The sequence below is a fragment of the Lepidochelys kempii genome, chromosome 3, assembly GCF_965140285.1.
Source record: "Lepidochelys kempii isolate rLepKem1 chromosome 3, rLepKem1.hap1, whole genome shotgun sequence".
Lineage (NCBI taxonomy): Eukaryota > Metazoa > Chordata > Testudines > Cheloniidae > Lepidochelys > Lepidochelys kempii.
This window is the reverse complement of record NC_136382.1, coordinates 22,843,705-22,870,217: the sequence shown is the minus strand read 5'-3', so window position 1 is coordinate 22,870,217 and position 26,513 is coordinate 22,843,705. Positions and strand designations below refer to the sequence as shown.

At 39.8% G+C, this 26,513-nt stretch overlaps 1 protein-coding gene across 15 annotated transcripts in view; it reads right to left on the bottom strand.

Moving 5' to 3' along the window:
- Positions 1 to 26,513, bottom strand: part of PUM2 (pumilio RNA binding family member 2) — a 108,304-nt gene that overhangs the window by 19,036 nt on the left and 62,755 nt on the right. For 9 of the 15 annotated variants that reach the window (XM_073335922.2, XM_073335926.2, XM_073335918.2 and 6 more), the window contains 4 exons: positions 13,494 to 13,637; positions 13,271 to 13,303; positions 12,141 to 12,422; positions 6,571 to 6,807 (listed from right to left, as the gene is read on the bottom strand). In XM_073335922.2, coding sequence (XP_073192023.1) covers positions 6,571 to 6,807; positions 12,141 to 12,422; positions 13,271 to 13,303; positions 13,494 to 13,637 — 696 coding nt within the window. The remainder of the gene's footprint in view (positions 1 to 6,570; positions 6,808 to 12,140; positions 12,423 to 13,270; positions 13,304 to 13,493; positions 13,638 to 26,513) is intronic. The other 6 variants (XM_073335920.2, XM_073335921.2, XM_073335924.2 and 3 more) reach the window with 4 other exon arrangements.

Below are 26,513 nucleotides of genomic sequence, written 5' to 3'. Positions count from 1 at the left end.
TATTCCTCTGCCCCTCCCTTCTTATATATGAACTGATCTTGCTGTGTGTAGCACCTGTTTCACGCTTTGCCAGTATTTTCACCTACAGCTATCCAACTGTCTTCACCTCACAAACCCATCAGCATCATCTTCCATGCTGCACCCAGCATATTATCACCATAATACCAAACAACATATATTTTAACTGCTACTTTATGATACATAAAAGGGATACTGCTACTTTAATACAAATAATAAATAATGAAAGTCACATTTTGACTTGAAAATCTTGTACCTACTATACTGACATACACTAAAAAAAAAATGGGGGTAGGGAGGGGGGGAGCTACATAACTTTCAATGTTTTCCCTGGAGTTAGAGAGGGAGACACTATCTCAGACCCTTATTAGCATCACAGGAGAGCAATAACCCCCCCACTTCCAACCCAAAAATCACTTATTTTTTAAAAGGAATTTCAGTATGTGCTGTAAAGAAGGGTGTTCTATCAGGAAACCGATTTAAAAAAAAAAATTCAAATTGACCGTGTCCTCTAAAGCCATAACCAAGCCTTTGTTTGGTAATATTTTTCTGACCAATCTACTAGACCAGGCAACCAAATTATTACAATGGCCTGGTAAACATTTATGAAGTCTCCCAGAGTCTTTTCTGAATGGCCAGCTGAGTTACTGAAGCTGTATGCAAAAGATTGAGATATATTAGTATATCCGGAGTCATTTACATTACATTGGATATCACAATGAGCTAAAAAGGGAAACAAAAGGTAAGTAATACTAATTGTAAAGTAAATATTTAAAGGAATAAGTAGTTTAGGTCCCTAATTTGATATATAGCATCTCAAAATGATATAAAAAAGTGCTCTAGTCTCAAGGTGTTGTTTTTTTTTGTTAAAAATCGACTACTTTATTGTTATGAATTTACCTGCAAAATCCACATCCTACAGCTACCATTTATATGACTTCTATTATCAGTATTTCCAGAAATGGGCTCACAGATGATGATGATAATAATGTAAAGGGTACATTATTATTGTTCTATAGGTCAAGATGGATGCAGGGAAAGTTTATGCAGTGAGACTTTTCTTTTTTAAAAACAGCTAAGGATTGAAAAAATCATGCTTTTAAATGTTATCCTTTTCAGCTCTAAGTATTTACAATACAAGACTCAATCTCATCATTAGTTTAAGAATAGTGGAGTAAATCTAATGCCACAAGATTTCAGCAAAGTTGGTTTAACAGCGATGTGAGTGCAGCTTTACTACAATGTTGCCTCCATAATAAGACTGGCAGGATTTAAAATTCATGTTACTTCATTACACAACTATTCTCTGTAAAGTAACAGGATAGTTTTGAGTAAATGCTCCTGTATTTTATGGCTCTAATTAGCGCACGCACACAAAGATGGAATTGTATGTGTGAATTAGGAATAATTTAAAACACATACTTTTGAAAAACAGGGCCCATGAGAGCATAATCTAGGTATGACAATTTTTCTGTTTGTTTAACTTTTTGGGTAAGTTGTCTAACACAAGTGTATTACTAAATTTATATAGCAAAATTTCATCCTTAAGGATCTCAAAGTACTTTACAATCAAATTTTATTTGGAGAATTGTCTCTGGAAACAATTTGTTTTATTTTTAATATTGTAAACGTAAGTATATACTAACTCATAGGAAACAGTAACACCCACTGAATTACCAACTCAAAACTCTGCTGAAATAATGTCTTGAGAACATAAGAATGGCCCTTACTGGGTCAGACCAAAGGTCCATCTAGCCCAGCATCCTGTCTTTCGACAGTGGCCAATGCCAGGTACCCCAGAGGGAATGAATGGAACAGGTAATCATCAAGTGATCCATCCCCTGTCGCCCATTCTCAGGTTCTGGCAAACAGAGGCTAGGGCATTCTATTCAAGAATTATCCTATGTTTAGCTTCTGACATACCACAAGATCATAGCACAACTTGGTATGGGGGAAGACATATCTCCTTCCCTTGATAGTTGATCAGCATGGAGAATTTGTCAAACTTCTGTAGCACTATTTTTTCTTTGCTAGGAGTTACTGCAAAGTTAAAATAAAATATTGGGGCATACTGATTGGTTGATGAGGTGGTTAGCTTTGCTATTATAATGAAGTATTACATCAGAAGGAGCGTTCTAGCTTAATAATAAAGGGAATAGACTGCAAATGAAAAACCCTAAAATAAAAGGAGTCATGGATATTTATTGTATAACTATATATTCTTGCTCATTGTGTTGGAACAGATACAAAGATTGCTCAGCTTTGTACTTCTCTCATCTATTCTACTCAGACATTCTTAGTGCACAAAAAATAAAATCCAACCAATACCAACCGCAGAAGTGCATCCCAGCTATTATTATAGTCCAGGACACCTTTCAGTTATTCTCCTCACAAAAATTTATTGTTTATAGCACTGTAAATTCTTCAAAACTGAGAGCTAGTTACTAAAGTCCTTCTGGTTACCTTACTATGTCAGGTTTGTTCTACAAAAATTCAAAAACCATGTTTATTTTACAGATTCCAATACCAAAACAGAGGTCAAGTAGGCCAATTCTTTTAAATGAATTGGCCAACTGATACATAATGCATTGCTCTATTCATTAAATGGATTGGACAATGACTAGCTTTCAAAGCACTAGCTACAAAAATTTGCCGACTAATCTCCCAGGTCAAGTTTAGAGACTGAACGATTAACAAGAAGTGAATCTAACAGGATATCATCTGTTAGAACAGGAGATCAAGGGCACAGTATGCCTAATATGGTAACAAAGAATACATTTTTTTGTTATCACCTCTGATTTTACATAAGGGAGATCTTCAATATGGTAAAATAATAATTGGGCCAATACAAATTTTAAACAGTCCTATGAATATTAAGTAAACTACTACTATCTAACTTAGATAGTACACATTATTTCATGAAACAGGAAAAAAATGAAAAAAGAATATTTTAAAAGTCCAGTCTCTCCAATTCCTTTAGATATCAAGAGAGTAGTTAATACTTATTAAATTATTTGTTCAAGAATTTCTCCCCACGAAGTAAAACTGCTCTGCCATACAACAGCTGTTGTGTTTAAGTGTGGTTAACAATCTTACTTTCTAACATAAAAATACAGTACATTTAATTATTTAACACAGGGGTTTTTTTCTTGTTTTTTTTTTTGTAATAAGGGAACAGCCCCAGCTGATCCTCAGGTAAGAGGAGGTCAGCTCTATTTTTCATCCGCTCAAGTGAAAATGTAAAGGACTCAAGTATATACAGGTTTTTCATAATTTATTTTGTCTATATTTCAGAAATGAATTCAGTGCTTATGATGCCTGGTTTACAGAAGTCCTCTGCAGTCAAGGCGCTACACAGTACCCCACATGGCCTGACAGTGGGCCTCAACTCTCAAACAGACTGACCAATTCTTAAGGCCACTTCTATGGTAAAGATGAAACAGCATCAGCAGTTCAGGCTAAGAAGCTTTGCCTGGACCACATGGACAAAGCATAGCTTCAAAACTCTGCTCTGGTCTAGAATACTTAAAACAAAAGTAGTCCCAGTGTTTTAAACATGGCTTAAAACCAGTTGGGCTCACAGTTTTATCACTGTGAGTGAAAGAATAGTTCAGTGTCCTGCATCAGTCAATTCACAGCCTTTCTACTGAGATTGGCTATTAGAAAGGAGCTGTTACAAGCAACCAGCTTGTACTGTGATGGCTTGACAATATGGGACAAATGACTAAAATAACTGAAGTGAGCTCACACTTTGTCAAGTGGGAAAGAAAGGAGTTGGTGGCAGGAGATTGAAGATTTTAAAATAGCATTAATTTCTTGCAAAGGAGCAGTTGGTTGTTTAGGCTGTGTCAACATTATAATTTGCAGCAGGGTCTGAAAAAGTATGAACCATGTATGTTTCCACCCACGGTTGCAGTGGTGTGGACAGGATCAACTGAGTCCCAACCACCATTTTAAGAGAACAGGAGTTAAGTGTAGTTAATCCTGTCCATACCAGCAGGCAGGACAAATGGCTTCAACACCAGATCCAAAGGGGGATTAGAACTGTGTTTGACAGGCATTATCAAAATACAGATGAAAACTGCAGTGCAAACACAGCCTTAAAGTATTGTTCTACTCTGAAACATGAAAAGTAAGAATGACTTCTTCCTTAAATCTGCTTTCTATTTGTATTGAGACATATCTGTTTACTTCAGTAACAACTTTTGCTACTTTTTGTACCTGACAGCACTACTGAGTCAACATAGCTTTCCAAGAGAAAAATCAATAGAACAGGTAACTAAATTTCAATTGCAGGGCCCCCTTTATGTTTGTGCAATGCCATTAGAGACAATCGGACTGCAGCAGTGTAACTGAATCTTCATTACTGTTAATTATGAGCGCTAAAAAGAACACAATGATTTTCAGATTTTAAGCTGATTTTGCAGGACAGAAAAACAATTTTACATGTAAACTGATCGTATCTGAACTGGAAATGTTTGAGACAAAGTAAGCATGGAATCTCATGGTCCATTTTATAAAGTCACTTTTCAGAATATAACTTTATGGTCTCTACATACTATTTAGCCATTAATCCAGAACGCTATTTTAACAAACAATTGTGCTTAGCCCACATTGTCAGGCAGACAATCTAAACTGTTTAAATCCTGTGTTTAACACAATTTTGATGACAGGTGTAATCCTCGATACTGATGGCACTTATATATTTTCTCAAAACTGGAAAGGCTCCTGTTATTTAACACAGTTCACTAAACATACAGATATCAAATTTACATATATAAATAATGCTCCTCAAATTTTGGATTTAAATTATAGCTTTCATTATTAGTGAAAGCTCTAGTTAAAAACTGCAAAATGGTTTCCTTGATAACACCATTGTCAGATACAATTTTCTGAAAAGCTTCCATTTGGGCTGAAACTTTCCGTGCTTGATCTCAGCCCAAAAGGTGCACTTTATAGACATAAAAAAGGAAAAAAGGTTAAAAAAAAATCAAGTGTGCTAAAATGTCCCCTTACTCATTTTTTATTTAGAAAAGTCAGGATATAACCATAAAGTCATACTAAAGGGGGACACTAAATTGTAAATGTATTGTATATTTCAATTATGCTTAACATGAATACATATACCACTTAAACATTTCTTGCTTCAAGAAATTTCTATTTCCCTAGAACTTCAGTTCACAAATCTTTCTGTTTTACTTTGTACCAAAACATAAAAGTGTACAGGGATTAAATTGTCTACCGTCTGCATGGATGGACGACTGTGTACAGTAGTCAATGGGGCCAAGTGAAATTCATTCTAATAGTTAAAAGAAAAGGAGTACTTGTGGCACCTTAGAGACTAACCAATTTATTTGAGCATGAGCTTTCGTGAGCTACAGCTCACTTCATCAGATGTTTACCGTGGAAACTGCAGCAGACTTTATATACACACAGAAATCATGAAACAATACCTCCTCCCACCCCACTGCCCTGCTGGTAATAGCAGGGCAGTGGGGTGGGAGGAGGTATTGTTTCATGATTTCTGTGTGTATATAAAGTCTGCTGCAGTTTCCACGGTAAACATCTGATGAAGTGAGCTGTAGCTCACGAAAGCTCATGCTCAAATAAATTGGTTAGTCTCTAAGGTGCCACAAGTACTCCTTTTCTTTTTGCGAATACAGACTAACACGGCTGTTCCTCTGAAACCATTCTAATAGTTATGTGCAATCATGCATCCAAATGTAGAAAACCACAAAAATTTACAGCAAAAAAGGGGAAAAGGTTTTATGAAGTAACCCTGAATTAAACACAGGATCTTCCACAAATATACCTGTTTGTGGGTTTGGGTGAGTGTGGTGTTTGTGTTTTAAGATCAAGCCACCACACATATTCTTACTGGATCAAATATTTCTAGAACTATTGTTAACAAAGAATTTGAAAATAATACAGAGGGGCACCACAGAAAGAATGCATTATGGATCTATAGCCACTTGATTTTCTTCATCTGCTTGGTGATAATCCTTGATGTCCTGGCAAAGTAGCTGACCTCAAGACAGCAGACTAATTGATTCAAGATGATCCTTCAATACATTCAATATTGTGAGCTTTGCTCAAGTTTTTCTCCTAACATTAGCTATATCAGGTGATAGTGAAAGTTATTTCACTATCAAACAATACATTTCCTCATATTAAAGGGTCCTTTATAAATATAAATAGTACACAAATCACAAATAAGAATAATACACTTTTGCCTGTTGAACATAGTAGAAAGGAATATATACTACAAAAATTGAGTTGTCTTACTGGGCATCAGACCTTTCTTTCTACTTTTCAAATCTGAAGAGTGGTAGAAAATCAATTGTTGGCTCCAGACTGCAAAATGCTGTGTGCTCTCCACTGTCACATCAATGAGAGCTTGAGTGCACTCTGCAACTTTCAGGACTGGGCCCTCTAATTAAAAACTGTTGGACAGCAAAGATAGTGTGACATCTTTTATGCAACGTACAATATTTTACACATATAGAAATACATAGACACATACAAACAAAAAGGGTTTTGTTTTGTTTTTACCTAAATGCAAACTGGATGAGGATCCATGTGATGAAAGTGATGGCGGTGGCGTAAGTGAATGTCCTGGAGTTTGGCTTGGCAGAGGCATGCCTATTGGACTTGGAGAGGAGGAAAATCCCAGACTATTGTAAAATGGCTGCCCTATGGGTGCTAGGCTGCTACTAGATCTTTTGTACAAGTCAGAACTAGTAGATAGAGAATCTCTCCTTGTGGCACTACTACTTGCAGAACTGCCAACTGAAGAAGAAATAAAAAAACCCTAATTACATACAGTGTCAACTGAATAAAACCTATCCCCAACTACAGCTGGGCAATAACAGATGTGATCACAATAACTATAACAATTGTTATGATAAAGACAATTACTGTGATAACCGTACATGCTTTTGAATAAATCACAAACGGGTATAAACATACCACAGATAAGGAAGTATTTTACTCAATGCCCAAATCTTTTGACATTTCACTTCAGACTTTTTACTGGTATATTGTAGTACTATGTTTTAGTGTCCTCACTTCAGGCTTTGGGACCAGCAGTCAGAAATTTCCTACACTATGCTTTATATGGTTCAGTGGTGCTGAAAGTATTGCCACTAATATCTGCAAAAAAAATTCCCCACAGGAAATAATTCAAGTTGGTGCCACTTGGTTTCAGGAAACAGGCTGGATAAAATAAAGGTATTTGCTTAAAAGCTGAGAAAATAAAATAATGAATCTCCTTCACTTTTGCCCCAGCTGCTACTGAACTTCTCTTCTTTGTCAGACACCTCTTAGAACTGTGGAAACCAACTGGCCATTCTAAGAAAGTAATTCTGCTAGAGTCAGTTTTCAAATTCTCTGAGAGAGTTGTTGGTTTTCAAAGAGAGAATATTTTGGAGGAAGATCATAAAGGATCATAAGCTGAAAAGAGGAGAAGCAGAGCACAGGGTGGGATAAACAAAATAAGGGGAGGAACTGGGAACAGCTTTAAACGCTATTGTGGTATTGCTTGAAAGTAAATTACGGACTAGAAGCTTAGGCTAAATTGTATTAGTGAAGGACTGGTATATTGCCCAGTAGTATCAGCAGGCTGATGACCATTCTAGGATAAATGAAGGGATACATATAAATCACCATTTTACAAACTAAAATATTCTGTAATGTTATGTAATAGTGAAATGTTAAAACAGAGTTCTTGTTTTAATTTTGGAACATTTCTAGCACACTGGTGAACGTAACTAATGCTGCTGCACTTCCAAAAGTAATGAGCACATCTTGAACTCAGTTTGGCAAATTGATTTTTATGTCAGTTTAAAAAGGACAGGATCAAAGCTGACAGTTTTAAGCTCTGACATGTATAAATATAAAAATAATAGGTGGGGCAGGTAGCACTGCAAACTATTAAGGTTGCCCATCAATTCCTAGGACTGGAAGCACCATGTATTATTATTACTACAAGATCCTGATTTTCAGTTGCTTTTAAGTTTACCAAACTTTAACCATTTGGGCTGAAATTTTCCTTGCTGCATTCCTGCCTCAAGCTGAATTTTTTGGAAAATTTCATTCAGAACAGTTCAGCCATTTCAGAGAGACTGGGGTTAGTGAAGAATATGCTTTATTTATGTTAAATTCTGGCAACTTTTAAGAAGCTCTCGTATCCCCAAGGTTTGGGGCAGAAACTTTAAATTTGGCTGAGGGTGGTCTTTGTGTCAGGGATGAGCCTTGTTGTCCCTGTAAAAACTGTCCAGATTTGTTCAAGTTATAAGCCTTTGGGGAAAAAAATAGTTTGCATATGCTCAGTAGAGACTAGAGTATCAGCTAAAATCTCCAAAAAGTCTACACTAGGCATATCCCCTCCCCCAAGACCAAGCAGGACTTTCCACGCAACTTCAGCTCTAGGCTGTTGCATGCTGTGCCTGGGCTGAACACCAGAACTGACAGTCTGGAGACTCTCTTTTCTGCGCTCTTATTGTCTCCTGCTGATGGGCCCAGGCACTGAATGGGACAAGAAGGCTTGGACTGGGAACTCACTGGGCAAGGAGAAAGAATCAAAGGAGGCTGGAGATCAGAGGAGATGCCAACGTGGAGACTGGGACAAGGAACTGGGGGGCAGACACAAAACACTGACACTAGAAAAGAAGCCCAGGGACAGAGACATATCAGACAAGGAGCTAGGGGAAAGGGGGGGAGGAGGGGAGGGCACAGAATGGGACTGGGCCTAGCTAGGTAAGGAGACTGGATATAAGGAGCTGGGGGGGGAAGATTAAGAAACCTGGGACGAGAAGTGTGAGGAGCGGAGAATGGGTCTAAAGGTACCAACCCTGCTGATGAACGATATGGGTGTCTACTTGATGCAATATGATTGCATTTTGGTTTTTTAGTTTACCTTTTTAAAAAGTAAGAAATTGCATACAAAGAACTACATTAAAATAATGTTATTAAGGTTGCAAGTGCAAGAACTCACAAGTCAGGAAATGCCAGAATTAAGGTTGCCTAATTTGGCCCCCTTGGGAGTACGCATTACAATACAATCTTTAATTACATGATTACATACTATTTTTTCCACTACCTTTTTCAGTGCATAGAGATGTCTTAATGAGTAGCTATTCAATATATTGTTTTCCTCTTATTGTTCAATAGGTGATCCCATATCTTATTTACTAAACACAATTTCCGCATCCATTTTTCTGTGGCACTTCTCACTATAGGATCTGAGTGCTTCACAAAATTAATGAATTTATCTTCACAATAGCTCTGTGAGATGAGTGGGTGTATTACCCCATAGACTTCAGTTGCAACTGTGAGTGCTCAGCATTTCTGCAAATCAGAACCCAATGTCTCAAATCCAGCACCAAGAAACTGAGGAACACAATTAATGACCACCTTTGAAAAGTTTGATTTAAGTAACTTGCCCAGTATCACACAGGATCTCTGTGATAAATGCAGGAATAGAACCCAATTCTCCAGGGCAGCATTCAACTGCCTTCACCATGAAACCATGCTTTCTCTTCCTGCATTCCTCTGCCTCACTACACATTTTCCAACTTCTACAACAAACGAAGAAGGGTTGTACAGACTTTCCTTCACTATACAATCCTGATTCATCCCCCAAACCAGGTCCATCTAGTGAACTGAATAAGGTAGGGGTCCTGTGGAATAAATAGGTCATAATCATGTAATTAAAAATGTAGCATAATGCATGTGCAGAAGAGGGCCAAATTAAGGGTGCACAAGCAACCTTAATACTGAGCATTTCCTAACTAAGTGCTTGACTTTGCATCCTTAACAATGTTCTTTTAATATAGGTTTGTGTGTGTAATTTATATACGAGAGCAGAGTAGTACAATTCATAGTCATCACAAGCATGCCTGCCTCTGTTTGCGCTACTTTGTTTCCCAGCCAGTCAGTTAGGATATTAGGTTTACCACAGATTTACTTTGGAGTGCTTAATTAGATTGTTAATTTTTTTATTTTTACAGGAAAGAGCTATGTTTTTGCCTGTCAGTCTTCATTCTTCCCATTTAATTAGTACCCAGGTCTTGCAAGGCACTGAGTGGAGACAGAGAGAGAAGCTCAGTACTCTGACAAGTCAACTATTAAGCAAATTCCCCTTTAATTTGTGGCAAGTATGCATTAACATCATTTTACATAGGAAGGGGTTCTACAGTTCAGTTATCAAAGCTGTTATAATTAGTATTTTTATCAGCAACTATATAGGTTTTAAAAAAGGCCGTGGTTTGGTAGGTATGAACTATACTTGGCACAAGGGCACCTGAATATATTAGGTAGCAACTCATCCTAAGGGTTCCACTACACTTCTCAAAATACAAAGCACAGACTGCTTCTTTCCTCATGAAGGGCTCACCTGTCAGTAAAGTCAGCTGGAGTAATGATTGAGAGATTTCAGCATCTTGGGGCTGCAGCCAAGGTACCCACTGCTATATGACAGAGGGCTCAATCTGTTGACTTTCAAAACATGCTGGAAGGGTAATTTTTGCCTCAGTGGTGGGCCGATATGTGGTTGACATTTATTTAAGTTGTGGGGTTGTCTTTTTGATGCTGCTGCTCAACAAGTTGTGAATTTAAAAATATTCTACATGTTTAGAGATTTCCTACAGGGTTTATATCTTGTACATTAAATATATATATATATATATACACATACGATTCACTTCATCAGCCAATAAAGTGCAACCAAATCTGGAGCAGAACAGGGCTGTTTAACAGTACACAGAAAGATTACAGAGTGGTTCAGCAGAGAAATCTACATTTAAAAGTTTAGAAATGGGAATGCACAATTACTTTGTAATTAAGGCCCATCTGTATCAACACTGCTTGAGATCATTTGAGAACACAACTGAATACCCTTCTAGTTTTTTGTTTTTAAAGAAAGGGGTCATATTTGGGTGCTCTTAATTCCCCCAAAATTGGCATAATTAAAGGCCAGATTGTAAGCTTTGATTCTAGATTTCCTGGCTTTAGTAGTTTTATCACAATGAATGTTATTCATATTCCTTAGTGGAAAACAATGTTGAGACAACCTGTATATATGCCATACTTAAAAGAATACCGTTGAAGTGTGTAAGCTCAAAATTTTGCCCCAACATTTATTAATTTGAGAAGTGCATGCAATTGTTAGAGTGTTCTACTGATGTTACTAAAATAAACTTAGTAAGCAACCCTGTGCCATAAGTAACTAATGACTAATGGATGTATATAGCTGAGGAAGAGATTTTCTACAAAGGAGTTGAGTTTCCAGCTTGTAGAGTTGATGAAGAAGTGATTTGAACAGGAAAAGCTACCTTTCCATGTGCTCTTATGTGAATAAAAAGAGTATGTCAAGTTTCTACTACAACTAAAAAAAATCAAGAACATTATGGCTGTGTGTCATATAGTGTTTTTCAAAATAGACAATTCAATTTTGGGACATCTATGATAATGATTAAGGCCACAGTCCTGTCAAGAATTACAGGCATGCTTAACTATACTTATCAGAGCAATCCAAATGAAGACTATGAGACTACTAATTGGAGTATGTCTTTGCAGAATCACAGCCTAAGGCCCTTTAAAATATCATGTAAGGATGAGCACAACATTTGGTCATATCTGGTGTGTGAGTGTGAAATACTATTTCAATCAATAGTTCTAAAATAATTAAAAAAAAACTTCAAGACATAAAAAGCAAGTTACACCTCAAAAGCGATGGGCTAATCAATGGTTTTATAATATTTTTAAAAACACAAAATGCAGTATTGCCTGAGCAGCTTTCTAAAAATAAACAAACACAAGAACATTCTAGACTAGTATACAGTGCTTATTATAGGAAAGTAATTTTTTGAGAGGTTTCTGACTGAGGTGTATTTTTTTATATTACTAATTTATTAAGAGAACAAGTTGCTTCTTATACAGAAGGCCTAGTGGATTAAACAGACTCTTGCTCTTCTCTCTAGATTATGTGGCTATTTTTGTTTTAAACCTAAATAACCTATTTTTCAAGTTCTATCTGGAAATATGCGTGGAAGCAAGAGGCATGTATTTTTTCCTTAAAGCACAAATCTCATAAAATCTCCTCACTATGTTAAAGAACCTACCTGATGAGCCAAATCCGCCAAGTGCAGAGCCGATAGCTGCTCCTAAGGAGCTGCTACTTCCAAAGCCAAGAGATGTACTTCCTGGTTGGCCAGGACCATGTGAAAAAAGGGAACTGCTCTGGGAGTTATTGGTCAAAGAGTTACTGCCATAAAATGAATTAGATTGTAGACTACTATTTGTTTGCTGCTGCGGCTGTTGTGGTTGGGCACCAAGTGGCCGAAATAGACCGTTCGTGGCTCCCGCGAGATTGTTTGCTGTTCCTCCAGCTGAAGCTGCTGCAGCTGTAAGACACATGTTTTCAATCATCATAACGGCTCTCTAAAACATTTTGACCTTGCAAATGGACTATTCAGATCTAATCTTATGTTCATGGATCCCTCCCAAAGAAGTAGATATGTACACCTTAAATTAAGGACTAAAATATACTTTGCAATACTGTACAATCTTGATTATCCAAGGGAAAAAATGATTATTTTTGGATAATTGAGGCTGTGGGAAATTGTCGATGCAATTCAGAAAATTTTCAGTGCAGACATGACTGTGTGCAGAATGGGATTTTTGTAATCAAGGTTGGGATAGCAGTGTTGTAACTAACAATTGAAAGATGCCTTCATCTGCAACTGTCAAAAATGAGCTCTGGATAAAAATAAGCAGCTGGAGAGGGTCAACAAAGTCTTATTTTCTGAGATTTTCTACAGGTTCATTTTGTCCATCTGGTGCCAGGAGTTACGATTTGAATTTTATGGGAGCCACAAGCTAATGCAAAATGTACAATGTACTAAAGAAACGAGCACCAGACCCTACAACTATTGAAGGGTAGAAAATAGAACTAGAACCTTTTGATGTCATATTAAGTTCTCCCTTTCTTCCTATTACCCACTGTACATTTTAATCCTTGCTGCTTTCTCCATGAGGCCCCAGGGCAATCCATAACCTTCTGCCAGGCCGAAGCAATGAAATGGTGCTTCCTTAGGGAAAGCATCCTTTTAGAGACTGATGGGAAGTGCATGTATATGCATGAGGAGAGGGGAAGGAGAGAATGCACTCTTTTAGAAGCAGTAATATTTGCAGGGACGTCCCTGTATGTATATGGGGAGAGGGGTGAGGAAAAAAGGGAGGGAAGCTATACCTTTGAGAAGCAGCAGCATTTGCAGGGGTGTGCCTGTATGGGGAAAGGCATGAGAGAAAAAGGAAGGAGAGCATGTATGATATATCTTTCAGAACCAGTAATCTTTGCAGGGTTTACATAGAGTAAGTACCATAATTAATACTGGATATTCCTCAAAAAAGATTAGAGTGAGAAGTTGCAATATAAAACTTGAAAAAAAATGTATGGCAGGTCTAATACTTACCTGCTTGTGCTGCTGCAGAACTAATTATAACAGGAGTTGAGGCCACCAATCTGACTGGTGCTCCAAGGCCAGTTCTTGCTCCAGGGCCTACTACTAAGGCACCAGTCTGATCATAATAGGCAGTAGGGGCTAGTACTTGATAGCCTAGACAATACAAAATAAAATGTTTACTAGTAAAAACGTGTTTTGGGGGAAAAAAGCATAGGTCAACATCTCTTCTCTCCTTGAAGAATTTTATGCCAATGAACAAACCCAGAAGGCAGTATTTTTGCAATATTCCCTAAACGTCAACTAGATCTCAGGTTGAGCTAAACATCCAGAAAACAAATTTTGAAAATAATTTTCATGTATATGTACATTTACACTGGAAAAATGTCAATGAAACTGGGAAGCTCTAATATTGTACATCCCAAAGAAGTTCAAGAGCTTGAGCTTCCCTAAATTGAATTGGATTTTTATTTTGAAATATCAATTCTCTTTAAAAATAATTTTTTCCTATGTGGCATTGAAGTTTAGAAGCACTGTTTTTTACTTTCAATGTTAATAAGCAGGTTTCTGATTCCAGGGTTTAAAGAGCAACATCATTTGCCATAGTTGAGTGGAATCTTCTAATCTATTTCTTCTTATACTTTTAAATATATTTTCTATTTCTTCCATTCTACCATTATTTGCGTGTAAATAAATATATATAGAGAGAGCTAAAAAACCCTCACCCCCATCACCGCACACATACCTACCTCTTAAGTTAAATTAGGCGTGGGATCGAGAGTTTCTTGCATTTCCAGGCATAACCACATTTAAAATCCACCCACAAAAATATTTTGGGGGAGGACAGTTCCTGCAGCAGTACAGGTGGGAATATTAAAATTAAGTGCTGGAATTAAAATGACTCTGTCCTAGTCAGTTTCACTTTGAAACTCTCAGAAAATATTTTTCCTACAAATGAAACTGATTAAGTTTATGTCAGTTTCATTCTGGAATTCTGAGGTTTGGGTGGGGGAGTGTAGGGGGGAAGAGAGAAAACAAAAAACACTTAAAATGAATGCAGAACAGAGAAACAAGGGACACAAAAAAGGAGACTAAGCAAGAATAAAAGGAGGCATGAAAAGGAGAGTATGGCTAAGAAAACACATCTCTCCCTTTCTCTCTCCAAACCAAAATGCAGGGACAGAAACATACAGATATAGAGTAACTTGTGTCCACTACAAAGTACCTAATATCTGAGTCAAAATAAGGGCCTCAGAAATGGAAAAGGAGGAACAATATATAATTCCAGAAAGGAAGAGGGTAAGACAGAAAAAATAAAAGCAATTGCTTAAATTTATCTAGGTATGTATTTAAACAAAATAAAATCACAGTGATCATTCCATATGCTCCTCCCACACGCAAGCAAGCTGGTTCAAATATAGATAACGGGGGTGGCCAAACTATGGCTCTTGTACAGTTAAAGTGCGGCTTGCGGAGCCTCTCCCCACCCCTCCTCCCCCATTCTCCACCTACCAGACTCAGAGGAGAGTTCAGGGCTTCTGCCCTGCAGGAAGAGGGGGGTGGGTGGTGCTAGGGGCTTTTGCAAAAGATGACTGATGCTTGGGGGGGAGGAGGGGGAGGGCGCCCACAATTTAAAGGCCCCTCCCAACAGTTTGAGTCACAACCCCCAGCATGCCTCCCGCCCTTAACAGCCCCTCCCTGCAGCTTCCAGGTGTTAGCTTTGCCTGGAGACGCAGTAGCAAAACAGCTGTAAGCTGCAGAGAGGGGCCTCTGCTTTAGCTCTGCAAGGAGAAGCAGTAGCAAAAGCAGCATCTCTTTGGCAGCTCACAGCTTGCCGGCTGCCATGCAGGGAGGGGTCCCAGCAGAACCATGTGACCAAGCAGGGCCAGCAAACACTGGCAAGAATCAGGAGGGGGTGACGTGATGCCTCTGGCTTTTGCCCAGTGGGGAGGGGGAGTTCGGGACTTCAGCCTCAAGCCCTGGCAGTCACCTCCCATGGAGCTGTAGCCCCGAGACCCCCCATTTCCACAAGTCTGAAGCCCCAAGACCTAACAGTCACACCTCGTCTCTCGAACATCAGAAGACTGTCGTATGTGGTGAAGAGGGTCAGTAAGTTTGGCCATCCCTGATATATACTATCCCTGATATATTGCAAAGGTTCCAAAAAAAAAAAAAAATCAAGCACTTTAAAGTTAGGAAATGCCAGAATAAAGTTACCTCTGCAACCTTAATTTACATGATCATATACTATATTTCCACAGGATCCCTGCCTCATTCAGTGCACAGGATAGATGGTGTTCCTCAAAAGCGTAACCATTCAGGTTTTTAACTTTTTTCATCAAATGTGTTGTCTCAGGCTTTATTTAACATACCCCCATCCAAACTCTGTATTGAACACATAATCAGTAGTCTCTTGTATGGGTATTTCTACAATATTCCTCTCTGTAGTATCTGAGTACTTCACAAACATTGATGAATTTACCTTGACAACACTCATGAGAAGTGAGGTCCCACTGTCATGAGTCCATGAATGTTGGCTACTCAACGCGAGATATCTAAGGTCTGATCTTTTCACAGTACTTCACATTTTTACAACTCTTGATATATTCAAAGCACAGGTCCAACCAACTTCAGCTTTAGTAGTGAGTGCTCAGCACTTCTGCAAATCTGACCTCGGGATCTCAAGTCAGGTACCCAGAAGAGGAGGAACACACAATTAGAGGCCACCTGTGAAGTTTAGTTTAAGTCACTTGACCAGCACCATGCAGTAACAGGGATAAAATCCAAATTTCCAGCACGGTAGTCAACTGCCTAAATCACAGTATCATCCTCTCTCTTCCTGTAGTCCCATTTCATTCACTCCACACCTTTCAACTTCTGTAACAAATAATACAAGGATCCTATAGACTACAGCAACATTCTCCCTCACCTCAATTCATCCACAGGTCCATCCTGTGCACTGATTAACACAGAAATCCTGTGGGGGAAAATACTGGGAGCATGTAAATAAAGACTGTAAACTGAAGATGGCACAAAGAAGCTGAATAGAGTTGCACAGGCAATCTTAATTCTTGGATTTCCGAATTCGAGCGCTTGACTTTTCAATCTTGATACGCTTTTGAGATAGTTTTCTTAAAATGTCATTTCTTAAGCATTTAAAAAGCAAACTGAAAAACAAATTCCACCATGCAGAACCCCGTCAACCCCCATGAGGATCATCAAAGTTCAGCACACACCTCCTCCACTGGAGCTCTAAGAGCAACCCTGAGTAAGTCTATCAGCAGACTTCTTACAAGAGAGACACTCTGCAGGTGGATCCCCACAGTGAATGGCTAGACAGCAGAAAAATGATGAAACTCTAGAATGCTCGGTTCAAGGCTATGGAGGGCAATGTGCTATAGAGGTTATAAACCCTTATGCTGTGTCCCTCTCTGCTCCTATTGCCTGCAGCATGTCACTATCTCTACCCCTTATGCACTCCAGTCAGGCTGCTTCCTCCGCCTCTTCCAAAATGACAGCAGAGGAAGCATTGAGAGCATAGGAAAGAGTCTCCCTGCTCTCAGTTCCAGTGCCTGGTGCCACTACAGTCCCAAAGACCAATTTAAAGGAAGTCCTGTTCAGCTCCTGAAGCTGTGGACTAGTGCATGCTCAGTGCCCTTGGAATCTTTGGAGAATATTGATGCCAACTCTTACAAGCCTGCATTTAGCATGTGCAAACAACAGTTTTCAGAGGCCTAAAATTCAACTAAGTTTGATCAGATTTTCACAGGGGCAGCAGAATGTACCTCCTGCCAAATTTTGAGTCCCTGCCCCAAGCCAAGGAAGCACCTACAGTATTTCAACTAAACAGGAGTAAATGCTTTTTTTCAAAAACGTTGGCGAAGCAATGCATTTCCCCCTAGCCTTATTCTCAGAACTGGTGGAACTGTTTTCTGAAAATTTTTAAAAAAATTCAACTTGAGGCAAACACCCAGCATGGAAAATTTCCAGCCTGAACAGTTACAGTTTGGCAAAAGTTATATAAGCAACTGAAGACAGGGTTGTATAATGTAAAGTGTTGGACAACCTTAACTATAGCCTGTGCTGCCAGCTCCACCTATAGAACTGCTGTGCTGCCACAGGCTTCACCACTACGACCGCGGCTTTCCTACGCTAGAAAAGGGTGAGGCTTTCTGACTGCACTCAGCTTTAGTGAAGTTCTGTAAAGAATGCAGAACAGAATATTAGAAGGTAAGTGATATAAAATGCACAGCAGAAAAACACTCCTTACAATGTTACTATACACATTTATTACGAACATTAGTCATAATGATCCAACTACCAGGATTTTCACCTCCCTTTTATTTACATGTCTTCCAATGTATTCAAGCATAGTGGACTTTTAATTGATTACTGGTATGCCACAATAAATCTACTTTTTCAGAACTAGAAAGGGAAAAGGTTACTTACCAGTACTTTTGTTTATTTGAGTCTATTGTTTTTGCATATCCATACTTCTGAAATGATGCTATAACATCAACATGCACACACCCCACATGAGCATGTAAACAGTCACAGCTCTCTACATGGTTTCAGGCTCACAACACCTGTATATGTATTTTTCCCAAGCAAGAGTGGGGGGAGGTGTGCAGGGAAAGGAAGTTCTATGTGTACACAAACTTGGAGTAATACAACGTGTTAACATCAGAGCTCAAAAACTACTTTGTATTTCAGATTCACTAAAATTGTTGACTACCATGATGTGTTATTTCTGCACCATGTCCAGGTATGAAAACAGATTGGAGATGTCTAAGAAACAGGAGGATTCCACATGCTGTTCGTATTTGCTTGTCACTATCTTATCCATGTCCTCTGGCAGTTTGCTAATGAGCGATAATCGGCATGGGAATTAGTGTCAAGAGACTGTTTCCTGAGAAAAGAAAAGGAGTACTTGTGGCACCTTAGAGACTAACCAATTTATTTGAGCATAAGCTTTCGTGAGCTACAGAAAGGCTTGGACTAGGGATATGTTTGAGATCTGCTGGCAGTTAGCACCCCTCCCCCCCATTTTTGTGATGCATAAATGATCTCCACCAATAAAAGGCCTCAGCATTACCCACTCAATCTCCTCAGACATAAGGAACAGGGCCCCAGTGACTAAATTGCTGAGAAGATCTTGTTACGTACATCTAGAACCTTAGAACGAGACACTATGTAAACTGTATTCCCTCCTGCCTTGACATCAAGACCATCCTGCATCAGATTTGCTGGAGAGAAACTGATAAGATTCAACATGGCCTCCCACCTATCATTTCTCTCCCTCCTCCTGTCACAGATCTGTGGTTCCTTGCCTGCTCTCCTCCTCTAACCTCTCCCCGCACCTGTTCCAGTGACCACATGATCTCTCACATCATGATCTTCATTGCACCTATTCATCTTGCTCCTCAACTAGATCCCTCACTCCCAGCTCACTGCCTTCACAATGCAAGCATCCTGTGATCTCCTCATCCATAAGATAAAAGCTGCTTCTCTAACACCATCTTTAATCCTCTGAACACAAGAATGCCATCTACTACTGCTGCCTCAAGTTCCTCTGCACCATTTGATTTCCTTGCAGTCTGGCTTACCCACTCTCCACTCCACTGAAACTGCTTTCACAAAGGCCAAAGACTTCTTTTCACCTGAAGCTCATGGCTTCTACTTCATCCTTAGTCTTCATCACTTCCCATTATGATTTTGAAAGCTCTGATCATACCCACCCCTTTCTTGAAATCTGATCCCTTGGTTTTTGTACCTCCATCTTCCGTTTATCCTCCTATCTAGCTGCATGGAGTGGAAAATACAGTAGACAGGTATATGTACACAGTACATGAAAAGATGGGAGTTGCCTCACCAAGTGGGGGGTCAGTGCTAACAAGACAATTCAGTGGAAGTGGGCTATTCTCACTTGGTAAGGCAACTCTCATCTTTTCATGTACTGTGTATATATACCTGTCTACTGTATTTTCCAATCCATGCATCTGATGAAGTGGGTTTTAGCCCATGAAAGCTTATGTCCAAATAAATTTGTTAGTCTCTAAGGTGCCACAAATACTCCTCGTTGTTTTTCCTGATACAGATTAACATGGCTACTACTCTGAAACCCGTCCTCCTATCTAGTAATTCTGTCAGCATTTTTTAAATGGCGTTACTCATCCTTTCCTCTCCCACTCTAATCAGGGAAGCTACAGTGCTTTGCCTAGGCCTACTCCTTCCTCTCTTTACATCATTTCTCTAGTTGATTACACAGCTTCAATTGCAATCTTTACACCTACAACAGGAAAAATCTACTGACCTGTCTCAGACTCATAGATGTCTCCTTCCATCCAATCCCATATCAGAGCCCATCATCTCTTCCTGGACACCTTACTGTCAATTTAAATTTAACATCACTAAATCGGATCGTCTACCTTCCTAAATCCTTCACCACTGCTTCTTTCTCAATCACTGTTCACACTATCACCCTGCACTCTCTCATTCTGGAGGTCATTTTAGATTCCACACTCTCGACTTTGATCTACGCATCCAGGCTAGTCTAATTCTTGGTGCTGCTTCCTTCTCAGCATGTCCAAGATCCACCCTTTTGTTTCTGCATAGTAAGCTAAAATGCTCAACCAGACCCTCCTCATCTCTGTTCTTGATTACTGCAACCTTCTCTTCTTTTCGCTCCTGTCATAAGGATGCCCATACTGGATCAGACCAATTCCTCTGACAGACACTTCAGAGGGTAAGAAAAGAATAGAGTAGTTATCAAGTGATCCACCCCATTGTCCAGTCTCAGCTTCTGGCAAACAGAGGCTAAGGGACATCCAGAGCATAGGGTTGTATCCCTGATCATCTTGACCAATAGCCATTGATTCACCTATCTTAACTTCCAACTCATTTGTTGTTCTGACCATGTAATCCAACATCCACTAGCTACTCTTTCCTCACATCAAATTCAACTTTCTTGTCCTTCACTATTTGGTTATTTCCTTGTCATCTACTTGCCTGGCACTTTGCCAGTGCTGCAAACCTCTGTCCACTTCTGCCACAACTATCTTTGTGTTTTCTTCCATGCTGTCTTTTAAGCATGGGCCGCCCATCCCACCACAATGTCCTCCTTCAAATCCCTCAAGACCCATCTCTACCATTATACCTATGGAAACTGTCAACGGAAAAACAGATGGCTATTGGAAACTGATGATAGCTATTATTTATATCCTATAACTTAGGCAAATGTTTAAAATGACTGAACAAATCAAGTTATGCACATAGGGAGTCGAAGTAATGGCATGTTCTTTTTAGTCTTACTCCTTTAGCTATTCCCTTCAATTGTTTGTTATATCAACTAGTTGAATCTTATCTCAACTGAAATGTTAAGCTCTTCAGAGCAGTGACCCCCATTCTTCTATATGTATAATCATCATCTAGCAGAATGGGGTCCTGTCCCTGACTGTGACTTCAGGGCACTACCATAATATAAGCAGTACAATCTCCCTTTGCTGAGGCAGGTTGTAGTGCCACGGGATAGCCTATATGCTTACACGGATTCACACAAGCACTTTATCCAGGACCTTGTGTACTATTTGAATTTAACTGACGGTCAAAGTCCCTGGGATAGAGTAAAGCATCTAATATGAGATGCAAAAACAGTCTCTTCACCCCGGCCATCTCAACACTACCAAGGCTCATGCTGCACCAAGTCACCAGCAGCAGACCTGTACTAAAACAAGGACAAGATGAGTTAACGAGGCAGATCTTGATGATTCAGTCAAGACTGGACACCTCATCCACGATCAGACCATGGGTGATGATAGTTTTACTGACAGATGACACTGCATATCATGATGTGATGAAGTTGAGACCACTGCCAGACTCTACCCTGTGAACGCACATCTGAGACTGTCCAATTTTTATTTTTTTTAGATTTCCTGATACCGAGTAATATTGTCTACACACTAAAATAAGTAGACTGAGCTAAGGTAATTGTACAGATTGAACCCCAAACTCTCTTGGCTTTGGTGGTTTCGAACAGAACTAATATTTTCACAAGATGTATTTATTTTTTAAAAGTCTAATACAAATAAAAATAGAAAAAAATTACTGAACTAAAAAGTAACTTGTATTTGAATTGCTTCATTTTGTATTCAGGATAATAGGTTTTATACATTGTGCTTCCATGTTGTGAGATTTAGAAGTCAAAGATAAATCTTTTATAAGTGTTCCGTATGGAAACAGTTGAAACAGTAACAGCGCTACTAGAAACCACATGTATTCACACCACACTTCATAATTAAACTAAACAAATGAGTTTAACATGAAAGCTGTTCTGAATACAAAACTGAATAAAACACCTGCCTTAAAAAAAGACTGCATTAAGGTGAAGTTTTTTATGCATGTGTGTGTCCAAATATGGTCTCTGAAACAGAGTTCTGAAAGGTTGGAAACTCAAACAGGAACTAAAAAAATCCTTGTAAAATATCCCTTTCTTTTCTCTCCTTTGAAGATCGATTTTAGCTTGAACTTAGTGCATGTTGCTGAGTAAAGTTAGAACAGATCCAGTTAAAGAGATCAGAATGGAGCTAGCTGCTGCTACATTGTTTTAAGAACTTATAGGGCCAGTTTTCACAAATTAAACACAGGCTAATGTGTGCACCTCATTTATGTGCAAATACCCTGTGTGTGTTAACAAAAATCATGTAACTGGTTTTATATGTGGTCACAGAGCTGCAGATTTTGGAGCCTGTATGCCCTGAATGTATTCACAGATGGATGTGTGGATGTCATTATGTATGACTAACTTTGCAAACCTGGCCCATGGGGTTTAACATCTCAGGCTAAACTCTATCTACAGATAGAATTTAGCTTACCTGATCATTTTCTTTTAGTAGCTTATCTCCTCTTTTATTACTAATGGAGTAATACATTAGTAGAATTTGGAGGCAATCCAGTGTTATTGCTGGAGGCTTCAGGATTAAGCCCCAGCCTTCAGCTCAGGCCACCAGAATTCTTCCAAAGCTGTAGAAACACTCCAGCAACTGATTACCACCATTAAGATGAAGACTTGATATATAATTGCCTTAAGGATAATTAAAATGTTTAAGTCTCCCATTAGAGAAAAAATTCAATTTGTTACAAATTATATTCCATACATTTATCAGATTACCAAGGTGGGATGAATGAGGAAAGAAGATGCTAACAGAAATAAAATTGTCAGGTATTAAATTTCTCATTCTGTCACATGACTTCTCTCCTCAATTCATCATTAATGGGAAGTAGTGAGCTCTGAATCACAAAAGCATGTGTGCATGCAACCACATGAGAGAGGTTTTATTATTAAAGTAGAATAGGCTGAAAAGCAAGTTACCCACAAGAGCTTTGTAATTTAAGGAATTATGTGGAAGTGAACCCTGTAGCATTTGTCTACCAAAGAATCCATCTGCAGAGGAATGGAAATTTATTTGGCAAATCTTCCTTGGATTAGGCTCAAATCTTCCCCCAAACACACAGGCAGAGAGCACCACTAGGAACCTCGTAAAAGGAACTTCAATTCTTATTCTACAAATAGTTTCCCAGATGCCTAACATGCTAAACGGTGCAGTATTTTAACATCTTGCTGGGAAACACCAGAGAGGCTTGAAGGCACTGGCATTTTGGATGGAATGAGATGAACAGGGTACAGTTGGCCAGTGTACTTCTCACGATTGTGGGAAGGAAGCATGTGTACGCATAGGGTATTTCCCTAGGCTGTTTACAGGTGAGACATAGCATACATTCATGCTGGCCTGGGGACTACCCAATTGAGGACAAATACCTTGCTTATGGGAGTGGCCTGACAGATGTCACTGGGAGCCTGAAAGGATGCCTGCTTATTCCCCCAGCTGCCTAATACCCATGTTAATATTTTAGTAATTATCTAATACCATTCAGAACTTCATTCAGTAACTCAGCCCTGGTCTACACTAGGAACAGGCATTGGTATAGCTACATCTCTAACCCATGAGAGACGCAGCTATACCGACCCAACCCCTGCTGTAGACAGTGCTAGGTTGAAGAAGAATTCTTCTGGTAACCCAGCTACCGCTTCCCAGTGAGGTGGATTATGCTTATGGGAGAACCACTCCCCTTGGCGGAGGTAGCATCTATAACTAAGTGCTATAGTGTAGACATACTCTCAGAGTTATTTTAAACAAGAGAGGGGATTTCTTTCATAGAATTACAGGAAGTAAGATAGTAAAAAAGCAAAAGAGGCAGACAAAGAATCCCTCCATCAAATGCTATTCAGGGCTTGTCTACACCTAAAATGATGCAGCAGTGCAGCTCCACCCTTGCAGTACTTCAGTGAAGAGCTACCTATGCTGACAGGAAGGTTTCTCCCATTGGCGTAGGTATTCCATCTCCCTCAGAGGTGGTAGTGTGGGAAAATTCTCCTGTCAGCCTAGCGCTGTCTACCCTGGGGGTTAGGTTGGGTTAACTGTGTTGCTCAGGGGTGTGGATTTTTCACATCCCTTAGTGATGCAGGTATATAAACCTAACTTCCTGGCTATGTTCCATCTAATTTTTTCCATCCATGTGTGGAATGAATTTTGATATGTGCACCAATATTGAGGTAATGTGCGGACGTGCGCCACCAGTAGAAACGAAAAAAATCTAGATAAAATATATATTTTTAAAAAGTTACCATAGGGATTACTCCAGCCAGGACAGGTTAGGCATTTTAGAACTCACTACTCAAAGAATTAAATTTAAGCATAAGAGAAATAATATTATGAAATGCATACACCAGTCAAAAACTAGAACAGCAGTACTTTGAAATAATAAAATTACAGAGAATGTGTGTGCACTGCAGGAAGTACCACCACCAGTTTGTGTTGGGAGGTGAGTGTGTGAGAGTATGTATATATGTGTGCTAGATGCTGGGGAAGTGTATGAGAGACTGTACATGCTCTCTTGAAGCAGAGGGGCACTCACCAGAAGGCTCGTTCAGACCGCAGCAGCTGCTAGCAGCTCCATCCTGCTCCTGAGCCTTGTCCCCCCTCCCGTGGTCTGCAGAAATGGGGTACACGGGTGGTGGGAGACACCCTGACATCAGCACCCCACTTCTCCCTCCACTCTGCACAGCAAGGAGGGCCCTGGGAGCAGCTGGCCAGGGGCTCCAAGGCAGAGGGTAGGAGCAATGCATCTGCAGAACAGCGTGGGGAGGGGCACCTGAACAAATGTCACCAGATGTGTGCGGCTCTGCTAATCAAGTGTTCCAAGTGCGCTGCACTTGATTGACTCTTGGGCTGCCGCACAGCTTAGAGGGAATACTGTTTCCCAGTGTAGACCAGGCCTCAGAGAGGGAAATGTATGAGACTTTTCAATGTAGAGGACATCTAGATAGTGGCCCAGCACAGACATGAATGGTGAAGCTTTGTTTGTGCCCTAAGCGAAGTCTGAGAGTGGGGGAAGAATCTAGGTTCATGATGGTGCAGCTCCATGGGGAACGTAACCTTCATGTACCTCTGTTCTGGTCACAGATTGCCTATTGTGCAGCTTATGCTTTAACGTGGAGCCATCCTACAGAGTAGGGAAAGAGAGACCCCTTCCTGCCTGAGCCCCATGCCCTGGCAGAGTGAGGGTCTATTGTCTGAAAACCAGAAAGGTGCAATTCCCATTAAATTGGTGGTTGAGCATTGCTTTACAGGAGTGACGGGCTGCATGCTGCAGCGTGGATGAGGGAGGCGCTGGTTAGCCTGCTCCACAGCACTGTAAATGCAACTCTGTGAGAAGAGTCCCAGCAAAGACTTCCTCAGCATGGAAAGGCAAAGGAGAATGGGTTTAAACCCTGATTTTTATCCCACCTAACAATATGACTTGTTACATTAAGAGTGGGATGATTATTTTGTTTTTTGGAACCCAAAGTCTCTGGAGTTTGCAAGACTCACAACTAAGCAGGCTGTGAGGAGTTCTCTCTGCGGGAATTCACATGCTCCTGGTTGAACCTCCCACAGTGGAGAAGCAACTTCTGGCAGGGGTCGAGGCCCTACACACCTGTCCCTCTCAACACCCACATCCTGGCAAAGTGCAAAGGATGGTGGCTTGTTGTAGTTGCGTATAACCTGCACTCTCATGCCCCATCTCCTGCCAGAGCACAAGAGTCAGTGGCTTGTGGCAGCAGGGCACAAGCTGCCTTTTGAGGCTCCTGAAAAGCTGCTTATAGCACTTCTAACTTGGCTCAATGCTTGCAGGGCATCATCGCTTGCTGTTATGAGGGGAAAAAGGAGCCTGATTGAGAGGTGCTCTGTCGGAGAACACAAAGATTAGAGACTCACTGCTCCAGTGATTCCGCACCTTAGGTGATGGAGAGAGCAGCTAGAAGCTGAAATGAAATCACCACTACATGAAAACAAATTGAAGTTATGAAACAATCTGGCCAGAAGAAACTGAAAGGACAACCTGTTCAGCTGCTGGAGTTAAAAATATTTGGTGGTCTGAGCTGAAAGGGGGCTTAGTTCTGCAGCCTCCACCAATACTGGACTGCCTCCAAATTCCACAGGTGAGGGGCATCACCCCAATAGTGATAAATGAAAGAAGCCATGCAGTATGCAGCCATGATGCTACCTCCATCAACTGAGGGTAGATGATAGCACTTTCTAAAATTAAACTAAGAAGAAAAAGAGGAAAAACCTCAAACATGTTTGTACTGACATGAGGGCAAGGAAAATGGTTAAGTTGTTCTGGCTCATGAAGTTGTACCAAAGTCCTGAAACTGTTCAACAGCAGTTTTGATCTTTTACTGCAATGCATTGTGCAATTTATCACGCACAAATAATGAGAATGCACTAGGATGAACGTTTTCTCTACATAAAAGCTATGAAGCATACACTATTTCACTGCAGAGAGTCTAAAGCTCTGGAGACTGAAAGAAGTTTAAAATGTGCAGCTTTGTTTTAATTCTCTTGCAAGCCTCATAGGTACCAAAAAATGCAGAAGATCTATTTCAAACCCATCATCAGAGGTAATTAAGCAGTTTCCATCATTTTAAATTCT